Below are 13,514 nucleotides of genomic sequence, written 5' to 3'. Positions count from 1 at the left end.
TGTGAAATAATTTCTAAAGTTAATTTACTGTCAAAAACCATGTCAATCTAGCATCAGAAGTAGCTGATGATCTACTGTTACCTTTAAGTATGGATTTAACGTTACATCTTAGAAGAATATAAGTAAGTTTGCAATACCACTCTAGTTACCATTGATGGTTGGCCCCGCAACATATTTAGCCAACTTTCTGTCTTTATTTATAGAATTTAACCATAACCATATATTTTTGGATAATGTGAAGAATTAATGGTATAATGTTGACATGATCTTGAATTTTTGTTTTGTTTTAAAACAGGATTTTATTTGTTCTTAAAGATGATTTGAGGTGGCTTCATACTTAAGCATTTCAGTTTGAGTTCCCCCACAGGTTGGTCAGTTCCTACTGTTCACTATAGACTAGCAGCTGGCATGGTGGATGCAGAAAATATGGACCATGTAGTGATTCTACAAAAGAATAAAAGTCTCAGGATACCCATGTTGTTCATATGAACTTTGCTAAAGATTAACTTGTTAGAACAATAAAACATTCTTTGGTGTAGATAACAATCATGTCTTGCTATGGACTTAAATACAGTTTTAAAATGAAGTCTTTTTTTTTTTTTTTAAGACATTTTAGAACCTCACAGTTCATTTTGATATTACTGATTCAGCTGAAGCTCTAGGGTGCCAAGAACTATTCTATTCCAAGAGTTCAGATTCTTTACAAAGGGAGGGATGCAGGTGCCAAATTTACTTATTTAGCACAGGATCAGGAGTGTGCTGATTGCTAACATTAATATTTAAAACGATGTCATTAGATCAGGGTGAGAACGGGGATAAAATGTTTTCTTGGGCATAAAGCCAATCCTACAGAAACTCCAGAATGCTTCCTGGCTCCTAATGTGATGGCTTACCAGAACTATGTGTCAATTTTGAGGTATGCACAAGACATTGGAACTTAATGTATTTACGGACTCTTGGATTCAGATATTTTATCTAAACTCAGAACTCCATCAGCCTTGCTAAATAAGGGCATGTTAATCAATTATGTAGATAACTTTGAATAAAGGCATAATTTCAGCAAATATATATATATATATCATTTAGAAATTTTTTGGGTAGGGAAGAAAGGGGTTGAAGTGAGAATCAATTTATCAAAACATACAATTTACATTTCCTTTCAGCTAATTATTCACATGAGCAGTTAGATCCTGTCTCCCTCAGCTAGATGGGTATTATCTGGGCTGCTCTTCACTGAACACTCCTGAGTTAACATACTTGGCTGCTAATGGAAGGGTTGAAAGTTTGAGTTCACTCAGTGGTACCTCAGAAGACGGTCTGGTGATGTACTAACCAAACCAAACCAAATGGTATGGAGCACAGCTGGACTTGGACACACATGGGGTTGCCATGAATTAGAACGGTCTTGGTGGCTGGTGGCAACTGTGTCTCTATTTTTGAAAAATACTCACTGATTTCTGTCTCTGTTCCTCTGCCTGTTACCCTTTGAGGTTAGGTCAGATTTTGATGTTTCTGGTACATTGGAGTTATGCTGTTAGTGGTGTCTGAAATTAGCCATTGGGAGATAACACTTTTTAAATTTTCTGAAGACAAATTTATGAACTAAAATGTACTTTAAAGCTCTCCTCAAAAACATCCCAAAAAAGAGAAGAGCGGAGAGCAGGACCCTACCCAGAGAAGCAGTGATGCCTGAGATGGAGGCAGAGACGATGACGTGGAGAGATGGAGCTGTCGGGGACGTAAGACACAGAGAGGGAGAGGGGCTGTGTGCTGGTGACCAAGGGGGCAGGCTTGTAGTATAAACCCTTTGGTTGGTTGATGATGCATGGAGGGGATTGTAACCATAGCAATGAAATGATATACTATAGTATGAATGTAAAACTAATGTTCTCCCATGTAAACTATCACATAATTCACAATAAAACTTAAAAAAAAAAAATCCCCAAAAAGTAATGGATTTCTGGAATAATTCTTAAATATCAAGGAAATGTAACTATTGAATGAACTGCAATAAACTAAAGTTTATGTTTTAAGGTTCACACCTCAGGATTTGTTCTGATCTGTCCTCTGTACCCACTTACAAATCCTCAGGGACAGTCTGATGCATGAGTTAATATTAGGAAACAATGGATGTATTACTGTGGACTCAAATGAACAGAGGACTGTCAGTTGATCCAGAAGTTCTAATCTGTCAGTGGAGGCTGGATCTCCCAACACACTCAGAGATGCCCTGGAAGGCCCTACATTTGACATTTTACACATTACCTAACTGAGGGAGCAAAGAAGATAGATATGTAATATCTTTAAATGTCTTTAGCTTAAACATCCATTTGTGGATATTTGTCTATAGATAAATACATATGTTGATAGATGTAGTTGTATAAATAAGCCTAGGCATTTACTACCCACAGAAGAAACACACCAAAGGGGAATCAAAACGTGAAACGCACCATACTCCGGGACTTGGCCTGTGCCGCGCTTTAGCAGTAACCTCACTCTTCTTCCTCCAGATTTGATGAGTTCTATTGCTCTGGCGTGGGTCATGTCCCTTGTACTTTCCCCATTGATTTCAATGATTTGATCTCCTACCTGTTAATTAAAAAAAAAAAAAAATGAAGTCAGCCAAAGATGGTTTTACTCAAGTTACATTTTTGACACATTAAAAAAAACAACAACCCAACAACTCTAGCTTACCCCTACACCACCTGCATATCAGTTTGTTGTCCTGTGGTGGCTTACATGTTGCTGGGATACTGAAGCCATGTCATAGGCATTCCAAATACAAGCAGGGTCACTCAAGGTACACAGGCTACAATGGAACTTCCAGACTAAGACAAACTAGGAAGAAAGATCTGGTGATCTACTTTAGAAAATTAGCCAATGAAAACACTATGGGCTCACAAGAAAACTCGCTTGCTTTGGACATGCAATCAGGAAGGATCAATGGCTGGAAGAGGACATCATGTTTGGTGAAACAGAAGATGAATGGGGGGCAAAGCAGACCCTCAGTGAGACTGATTGGCACAATAGCCACAGTGATGGATTTGAACATATTGACAATCATGAGGCTGACATGGGACCAGGCAACGCTGCATTCCAATGTACATAGGCCACCATGAGTTGGAGTCAACTCAACGGCATGTCTCTCTCCCTCTGTCTCTTATCGGTTTTCAGAGACCATCTGAACAATTTGGGTGTAGGCCACTGCTTTTTATATGAGGTTAAATCAATCCTTGGCTGCATCCTGAATCTGAACACTGAACTTTATTTACCCTTTATAAACATTAAATATGAGACCAAGAAGGTTGTGGCGACCCGTCGCTTACATTTAACTTATAAAGCAGAGTCCATTGGGCCAATTGGACTATCTAGCTTTTTTTTTTTTTTTTTTTTTTTTAAATTAGGGAATATGTCTAAGCCCCCAATTCAGAATAACCTGGTACCTTTGCCGTGAATCAGAAGTAAATACTTCAAAGCCTCTTCATTGTACACAGTATCAATTCAGCATATTGGAGAGAATGATTGGTTTTTGTGCATCTCTGAGAATTTTTGTCATGCATCATTTAGATTTCCCAGGGTGCTATTATGATATTGCCTTCTTTGTAAGCAGTGTTTTACAAAGTTGGTTGATATTCAAGTTTGTTGATGAGTTTTCCATCATAGTCCCTTGAATTAAAAATGAGATTCTCTATTCCCCACATAAAACCAATGCCCTTGCTTAAATCTTTGCCATGTTCATACCCGATTGCCAGAAGCTAGCTAAACAATCCCTCCTGAGTTGTCTGGAAGCCTAGATTCCATAAACAATTCCCACGTAGCCTTTGTTAATAGGTATTTGAAGTCAAAAGAGGTGCAGCCATAGAACATCATGTAACTCCCACAGTACCATTACTGTCAGGAATCTTTGAGTTAAAATATGTTTCATTTCAGTGCAAGTCACAAATTGGCCAAGAAAAGCACAAGTTGCTTTGCAAAAATGCTATTTTTGTTGGGTTCCTTAAACAAAGCCGGTCTCAGCTTCAATTCTAAAATGCAGACAGAATTACAGGTACGATTTCTACAGCAGAGCATTTTCATGATGCATTCAAGGAAACTGGCTTGTGAACCACAATGGCAAGAGGATATTAGATTAAGACCTCAGCTCCATAAAAGTGAGAGAATAATCATGCTTAGACAATGTCCATACCTAATAAGGAGTCAGGATTCCAGTGGAATGAAGGTAAAGATGTCTCTCTGGGTACTTGATGGACTTTGGAAGTATGGGTGGGGACTTCAAAAAGTTCATGGAAAAATAAAATTTCTCCATAAATTTTCTGAAGCCTCCTCCCATGGCTCTTGGACAGTGGTAGAGGTTAGCCTTATTGCTGTAAGACTTTTACATTGTACAGAAGAGCCAGGAAAGGGAGCGATAATTTGTTTCAAGGGCTGTGCTTGCAATATTTGTCCTTAGGTCTCCTGAGTTACTTCCTTTCCCATATGGCAATAGGCATTGCTTGAAGTTCTGTAACTTGCCTGAGGTCCCATATCTAAGCCAGTGGCAGAAGTGGGACCAACTATTCCTCTCCAGCAGTCCTGTACCATGACTGAAGCCTCATGGCACAGTATTAAATTGTAAAAGTAAAACAAGAGTTCCAAAGAGAGAGTAGGGTCTTTATTCCTGGCCAGGTGTCAGACTCATATACCCAGTTGATTACTAAGCGTCTTCACCTGGATCGCCAACAGGCGGTACCAGCAGACTTCCTCCCAAAGCAAATCTCTCTCCATTTATAATTTCATTTCAACCTAGGCAGAAACTGGGAGTTCACTGTGGATGCATACCTCTTTATTTTCTCATTTCTCTGCATCTGTCCTTACGCTCATTGCTAACTAGCTCAACTTGGGCCTTTACCTGAACTATCCCAACTGTCACCCTCAAGGAATCTCTTCTCCTCATTGTCACCAGAGTCATTCTTCTAAAGGAAATCTTAATATGTCTTCCGTATTGAATTGTGCCCCCCTAAAATATGCATTATACCTGTCCTTATACCTTTGCCTGTGAATATTCATCCTATCTGAGAACAGCATTTCCTTTGCTATGCTAATGAGGCAATATCATTATAGGGTGTGTCTTAAAAAGCTTGCAAATTGAGTGAAGGTTTACATAAGTTTTACATTCAACAAATCATACACTTTAGTCATCTCAGTGATTGCAATTCCCTCCGTATAACTACAGTTATCCCACTTTCTCCCTGGGGCTCCTATTTCCATTCCACCCTCCCTTCCATCCCTTCTCAACTTTGTCTTTAGGTAAATGTTGCCCTTGCGATCTTCAATGATTGATCATTCCATGGTGAACAGACCTTCCCAGTGTTACTGTGCCCCTTTGAAAACTGGGCTATAAGGGTGAGTTCCATTTGAGACCTGAAGGATGGTTGAGGGCTATAGTCTCGGGTTTCTTCAGTCTCTTTCTGACCAATATTCCCAGTCTTTTAAAAAAAAAAAATTATTTTGATTTTTGTTCCACATTTTTCTCCCACTATCTAGAACCATCTAATGTGATCCCTTTCAGAGCAATTGGTGGTGGTAACCAGGTACCATCTAGTTCTTTTGGTCTTAGACTCATGGTGACTGATGTTTCCATTAGTCCACTGGACTAGTTGATTCCAAGCATCGTCAATTTTTATCACTCTTATTTCTTCAGCACGTGGAGAGACCAACAGTTGCACCTTAGGTGGCAGCTCATGAGCTTTCTATATCCCAGTCACTACTCACCAAAATAGGATGTAGAAGATGGTCTTTGTGGACCATGTATGCCAATTGACCATGGTGTCTCCTGAGACTATGTTCCTGAGGCCCCAGGAGTAGCAACTCATTGTCTTAAGATATTTGTGTAGGGTGTTTCTTGAACCTATCTGAAGTGGTGGTGGTGTGCTGTGGGGTGGGTTCTGACTCATGGCGACCCCGTGTATAGGGTTTCTGAGGCTATAAATCTTTATGGGAACAGAAAGCCTCATCTTTCTCCTACAGAATGGCTGGTAGTTTTGAACTGCTTACATTGAGGTTAGCAGCCCGAGTCATACCCACTATGCTACCAGAGCTCCTTTATCTGTGGTATAGTGAACCATTTAATATGTCTTTTCTAGCCTTAGTCTTTGTAACTCCCACCAAAGGACTCTTCTTGATGATCTGGGTAAGAGATGTGGTGATGGTGTACCGTGGAGTTGGTTCCAACTCATGGCGACCGTCTACAGGGTTTCCAAGGCTGCAAACTATACAGGAGCAGAAACCCTCATCTTTCTTCCACGGAACAGCTGGTAGTTTTGAACTGCTGACCTTGAGAGTAGCAGCCCAAGTTGTAACCACTATGCTAACAGAGCTCCTTTGGGTGATAGAAGGTAGGAGAAAATGTTGATAGGCTGACATGATTCAGCTGTGGATGTTAACAGAATTAATGGTAATTGTAAACACTTGAAATCCTAGCAGGGCTATAAAAAGAAGCCATCTTGGTGATGCGAGTCAGTCAGTGTGCTTCTTTGCTTGATTAATCATCTGCTCTGTGGTTTTTGGGACTTGAGCGAGCTGCCTGACCTGACTTGCCAGTTTCCACAGCCTTGTAAGTCAACAACCCGTTTCTTCATGAGTGAGGTGAATCCTCCAGACGGACATCTGAACTGCAGATTTGGGACTTGGCAGCTTTCAAAACCGTAAGTCATTTCCTTGAAAATCATGAGTTGCAGCGGATTGTGGAACCCTGGGACATTGTGGAGAATACTGAGAGGAGGAGTAGAGGTTGATGTCAGGAATTGTGGAATGGTGTGGCAGTTTAAGAAATTGTTTTGGCACTGGTTTTAGTGGTTGTTGTGTCAATTTGAATAATAGCGGTATTCACTGGTCTTCCTTATGTTGTTGTTCTTGTTAAGTGCTGTTGAGTTGGTTTCAACCCATAGCGACCCTGTATAGGGTTTCCGAGGAGCAGCTGGTGAGCTTGAACCACCGACCTTGCAGTTCAAACAGCTTTGAAGTCTGGTGCAATAACTCATAGCGCCTTACCAGGACTCCAGTTTTCCTTACGTTGTTGTTAAGTGCCATGGAGTCAGTTCTGATTCATAGCGACCCTGTACAGGGTTTTCGAGGCTGTAAATATTTATGGGAGCAGAAAATCTCATCTTTCTCCCACAGAACAGCTGGTAGTTTCAAACTGCTGACCTTGAGATTAGGAGCCCCATATGGATATTTGGAGACTATCCACAGTACTTGTAGAATTCATGTTGTCAAAAATAGCATTTCAAGATCTATCTTGAAGTACAATGCCGTATATCCATAAGCCTATAAGGAATTATTATATTATCCTATCACAGACGGCACTGTACTTCAAGATCTTGAAATGCTATTTTTGACGACATGAATCTTACAAGTATTGTGTTTCTTCCTATGAAGTAAATACTTTTCTCGGGGGTTGCCTTGGGGCAACAAACAATCTATATGCACCCTTGTAGGAGTGAGGTAGAATGAAATAAGACTCTCATCTCTTAGCAGAGCTGAACAACTTCCGCACTGCTACACAGTTCATATACCACCGCAGAGTTTTCTTTAACACAATTATTACCTAATCCTAGAACTTTCGGGGGGCTCTTACAAATGCAAATAAAAGCAAAAGTTTTAGTATTTCTGAAATGGCTAATAGCTCAGGACTCAGGAAAAAATTTAGACTCTGTTCTGTATGCTGTTTTGTAGCCAAGTCATATAGAAAGTATTTGGTTTGTCTCAATGAAGTCTTGAGAACTTGATTAAATCATGGGTTTATTTCTGTTCTACATCATGGTGGACTCCACACAAAGGTTACTCAAGACATCCACAAAAGTACTTAGCTGTTTGTAATCAGTTGATTGGCTTCATAGTTCTACTACCAAACTATAAGAATCTATTTAGCATGATTATACATGACTGAAATAATTAAGCTCCTTTAGAACGCTATAACAATATACAGTGGTTTTCTATCTCATGAGGGACTTTGTTGTTGTTAAGTACCATGAAGTCAGTTCCAACACATAGTGACCCTGCACAGGGTTTCCGAGGCTGCAAATCTCTATGGGAGCAGAAAGCCTCATTTTTCTCCCGTGGAGCAGCTGGTAGTTTCGAACTGCTGACCTTGAGGTTAGCAGCCCGATTTGTAACCACTATGCTACCAGAACGCCTTTTCATGAGGGACTTTGCCGTGGATCATTTTGGTGGCTAATGGTTTCACGTCACAAGTTAGCCCCATCATAATTCTTTACTTACAGGCTGGTTCTCACACTGACTTCAAACCTCTTACCCTCACTCACTATGCCTGTTGTCTTTGTGTTGTCTATGTTGGTTAGAAATCAGAGACAGAACAGTGTCATTCTCACAATTGTTGCTGTGCTTGAGCTCACTGTAGCATGCAGAGGGTCAGTCCACCTCAGTGAGGGCCTTCTTGTTTTTCACTGACCTTCCACTTTACCAAGCATGATGTCCTTCTCCAAGGACTGGTCCCTCTTGATAATATGTCCAAAGTATGAGCATTAAGTCTTGCTATCCCTGCTTCTACGTAGCATTTAGCCATACTTCTTCTAAGGCAGATTTGTTCATTCTTTTGACAGTCCATTGTATATTCGACAGTCCAATATATATTCAGTATTCTTCATCAACACTATGATTCAAAGGCATCAATTCTTCTTCAGTCTTTCTAATTTACTGGCCAGCTTTTATATATTTATAAGGTGACTGAAAACACCATGTGGTCAGACTTAGCTCACAACTTCATTGCTGTTTTTTCCCCCACTTCCCCTTCTCGGTGACCAATGTGGTCAGCAGCCAAACCACATGCTTGCTTGTGTATTCCCCTTGAGTCTTTTGTTTTATTTCTTGACTGCTGCTTCCACAGGTATTGATTGTGGATGCAAGTAAAATGAAATTCTTGGCAATTTCGATATTTTTTATGCATGTTCAGTTTTGAAGATTGATCTTGTTGACTTTACATTGAGGTATAATTCATACTGAAGTCTTGATCTTGATCAGTAAGTGTTTTGAGTTGTCTTCACTTTCAGCAAGCAAGGTTGTGTCATCTGCACATAGTAGGTTGTTAATAAGTTTTTCTCCAATCCTAATGGTTTGTTCTTATTTATAGAGTCCACCTTCTGAAATTATTATTTAGCATATATATTGAATGTTGTTGCTATTGTGAAGTGTCACTGAGTTGGTTCCAACTCATAGAGACCCTGTATAGGGCTTCTGAGGCTGTAAATCTTTGCCACTATTACTCGTCTATCAGTTTGTCACACTATAGTGGCTTGTGTATTACTGTGATGCTGGAAGCTATGCCACCAGTATTTTAAAAATCAACAGGGTCACCTGGTTTCAGCAGAATTTACAAACTAAGGACTAGGAAGAAACAGAGGTAGACTACTGCTGACGGGTCACTGAAAACCTTAAACTAGCAGAGGAAAACTGTCAGATTTTGTACCAGAAGATGGGAACATTATGAATAGCAGAAGAATATTCAAGATGCAGTTACAGGATGAGCCTCTGAGGTTGGAAGGCACTGAGAAATGACTGGGGAAGAGCTGCCTCCCCAAAGTATACTTGTCAACCATAATGACTTGAATGAAGCAAAGCATTCAGGAACTTCATTTGCTGATGAGACACAGCTAAAAACCAGGAGAAACAGCTGCAAATGTTCATTAATAATTTGAACATGGAATGCATGAAGTATGAATCTAAGGAAATTGGAAGAGGTCAAAAAAAATGGAGTGCATAAAGATCAATATCCTGCCTTCCATTTTATTTTTTTGTTATTGTTAAGTGCCATCGAGTCGGTTCTAACCTATAGCGACCCTGTCTAGGGTTTCCAAGGAGCAGCTGGTGAGTTTGAACCACTGACCTCATGGTTCAAACTGACCTTGCAGCCCAGTGCTTTATCCCACAACATCATACCAGGTGTTAATTCTCGATACTAGTGAGCTGAAATGGACTGGTTTTGACCATTTTGAATCACAGACAAAATCATAGGTTTACTATGCCAAGAATGACAAATTCAAGAGGAATGGAGTTAAATTAATTGTCCAAAAGAATATCTCCAGATCTGTCTTGAAATTTAATGCTGTTTGCAATAGGATAATATCCATATCCCTACAAGGGAGACTGCTCAGTACTACTGTTATTCAAGTTTACTTACCAACTACAAAAGCATAATGATGAAATTGGTCAAACCTGCAATCAAGATGTGTTGGTAATAATGGTGATTGGATGCGAAGGTTGAAAAGAGAGGAAGGATCCGTAGTTGAAAAATACTGTCTTAGTGACAGAAATTATGGTAGCTTTTGCATGATGGTAGAGATGACATGCAAGATCAATGATTTACTCATTGCAAATACCTTTTTAAAACAACATAAGAGGTCACCATACAGATGGAACTCACTTGATGGAATACATAGGAATCAAATTGACTACATCTGTGGGAAGATAACGGTGGAAAACCCCAATTCCACCAGCCAAAACAAAACCAGGCAGACTGTGGAATATACCATCAACTTCTTACATTCAAGTTCAGGCTGAAGTTGAAGAAAATTTTAAAACAAGTCCATTGTTTTATTTATAGGAGACCAAATGAGGTGTCAGTACCATAGACCTATAGGAACTGTAAAGATACGGAGTTACAGGAAGTAAATGCTAAGGGATTGGGGGAAGGAGGAATGGAGGTTGTCTGAAAAAAGTCATAAATGGCCAGAAGATAAGTCAGAATTAGTCTTCACTGCACACTGCCCTAGGTATCACCCCTCTGCCATGAGGGAACCTGAGCCTGAAAAGGCCCATTGGAAAAAAGGACAAGATGATTTTCAACTTGATGGTGTGACCTTTAATATTTAATAGCTGTCTCTACCCATTAACCTTTGTTATATATGATCCCATAAACACTACAATAAAAATATTTTTCAAAGTGTCACATTGAGTGTTTTGGTTAACCTTCCTGTTTCTCCTATTAGACATATAACTCTATGAGTCTTAATCCAAGAGCCTATTACAGGGTTTGGCTCTTGTTAGAAACTACTGTGCACAATTGGCAAGGCACAGGGGACAATCACTTAAAGAAATCTTCTAAGCCAACTGGAAATTGAAACATATTTTTGAAAGCATCAAAGTTAATTTATTTGCTTTAATTTATATGTTGAAAATGGTCTGAGACCCTCTTTACATTATGTTCCATTGTTGTTAAGTGCTTCTGAGTCAGTTCCAACTCAAAATGACCCTGTATAAGGTTTCCAAGGAGTGGCTGGTGGACTTTAACTGCCAACCTTATGGTTAGCAGTCCAGTGCTTATCCTACAGCACCACACTGGGACTCCATCCTATGTTCTAGCGAGGGTGGGGAATGTACTACCCATGGACTACATAAGGCCTGTGAAATCATTTGGTCTGGCCCAGACAAGGCAGCCGTAGTTCAGTCCATCACATTAGTGGTGAGGTAATTAAATGTTTGACCAAATGTAGCAGGATAATTTTTAAGTTGGTAATTTTGCATGGTCCACAAATGATGCTATAAATTTTGGCAGAAAAATGGTTATCCACTCTGTTCTAGAGGGTAAGAATATAAAAAGAAACTATCCCAGGGGCTTACAAGAAATTTCATTCCAACTGAAATGTGAACTAGCCCTCATGGGCGTACGTACAGAAGAGTCCTAAGCAAGCATCAGTAAAGGTTATGCATGAACACATGCCTGCTTACAAGGATCATGAAGTAAGGTAGGCAGGCATAGGTTGCCGACAGTTTAAAACTGCCAAACACTCTGTGGGGAAAAAGATGAGGTTTCCTGTTCTTGTAAAAGATTTTATATCCTCGGAAACCCTATAGAGGGTCACTCTGAATTGGAACCGACTCCACGACACACAGAAACCACCATCACTATTAGCTGCAGTACTTACCATTATCATCATTACTCTTAAAATGGGATCAAAGGACTATGGGGACACAGTAGTACGCTTCTCATACTGAATGAGTCTAGGAGAGAAGCTGCTGAGCTAATAAGCATGTATTTAACGGGGAGACAGGGTACATGGTTTTCTGGGAATAACACTAAGAGGTGAAACACTCAACTAATGTTCTGTTGGAATGATAAGCATGGCCTTTTAGGGTATCAATACAGGTTTTAATTCTATGATTTTAAGCAAATAGGTTATAGGAAAAATACCTCATTGCATGCTGGGAAGCTCATCTCATCCAGACCCTAGGCTAATATTAGGGAAAACTGCAGGTGTGATAATAGACATGGATGCAAAGAAAGACTTAAAAGACAGTCTTGTTGAAAAGAAATACTTTCCACAAAAGAAAAAGTAACCACAACCATCCCATTTTCATATGCAAGTTTGACTGCTCAGGCGGAAGAAGAGGCCAGAGAAATATTTAAAAATTATTCGCCTGAGCAAGAACAGAAAGCGCTCTCTGACAGCTCAGCTAGTGGCTTATCCAGTTGCTCAGAAATCACTGATATTAGGTCATGAAGTCAGTTTCCTTAGTAGATGGAAAAAACGAATAAAAGGAAATCAAAGAGGAAACTTTCTATGGAGGCTTCTGTGTGGGCTGTTAATTTCTCTTCCTAGGATGTAGTTGAGAGAAAATGAGGGATTATTATTCTGCATACTTATCTCATCAGATAAATTTATTTTGATAAATAAAATATTTTCAGATGCAAGCATTAGACTTTGTGCAATGACTGCTCTGTTGGCACATGATAACCCTCCCTTATTTCCCTAAAACTGAACAGTCTTGCATAATGCATTTATACTTAAAGACTTTGTGTACATGTGTGCCAGTTCTGACTTAACATGTTTTCAGTGTTAAGTAGAATGTAAAAAGGTATACTGAGATGGGTGGTAGGTGCACCATGCGGCTGGGATTTTTTAAAACCTTTTGATTGTGAATTGAGTGAGGTTTACAGAACAGATCATCAGTTTTACATTAAACAGATCATACACTTCGTTTCATCTCAGTGATGTAATCCCCTCCCTGTAATATCACTTTCGCCACTTCCTCCCTGTAATTCTTGCTTCTATCCCTCCTCCTTTCCCAACCCTTCTGAATTTTGTCCTTAAGTAAACGCTGCCCTTCAGATTTTGAATGGTTGACAATTCTATCTTGTGCATACCTCGCTAGTGTTGTTGTCTCCCCTATATACTTACTGATTGCTTGGCTAAACACTGAGCCATGAAGGTGAGTTCAATTCTAGACCTGAATGGTGGCTAAGGGCTATAGTCTCAGGGTTCCATCAGTCTCTGACCAGTGAGCCTGGTCTTTTTTTATGATTTTGAGTTTGGTTCCACAATTTTTTTCACTCTATTCACAACCTTCTAATGTGATCCCTTATAGTCAGCTGGAATTGTGATGCTAATTCAATGACAAGAGTATTTCAGAGGCATGGGCAGGGTTAAGGCAACCCAAAAAGATTGTTAAGGACCCAAAGGACAAACATAGTGTGTGCTGTTACTCCCCCTAGTGTAGAAGAACTAGGGGAGGAAAGAAAG

The 13,514-nt window shown here is 39.8% G+C and overlaps 1 protein-coding gene across 1 annotated transcript in view; it reads right to left on the bottom strand.

Annotated features, from left to right (window-relative positions):
• Window positions 1–13,514, bottom strand: part of MAGI2 (membrane associated guanylate kinase, WW and PDZ domain containing 2) — a 1,931,490-nt gene that overhangs the window by 64,445 nt on the left and 1,853,531 nt on the right. The window contains exon 21 of the mRNA XM_006834399.1: window positions 2,451–2,589. Coding sequence (XP_006834462.1) covers window positions 2,451–2,589 — 139 coding nt within the window. The remainder of the gene's footprint in view (window positions 1–2,450; window positions 2,590–13,514) is intronic.

The sequence above is a fragment of the Chrysochloris asiatica genome, unplaced genomic scaffold, assembly GCF_000296735.1.
Source record: "Chrysochloris asiatica unplaced genomic scaffold, ChrAsi1.0 scaffold00010, whole genome shotgun sequence".
Lineage (NCBI taxonomy): Eukaryota > Metazoa > Chordata > Mammalia > Afrosoricida > Chrysochloridae > Chrysochloris > Chrysochloris asiatica.
The sequence above is the reverse complement of the archived record's forward strand: the minus strand, read 5'-3'. Positions and strand labels throughout refer to the sequence as shown.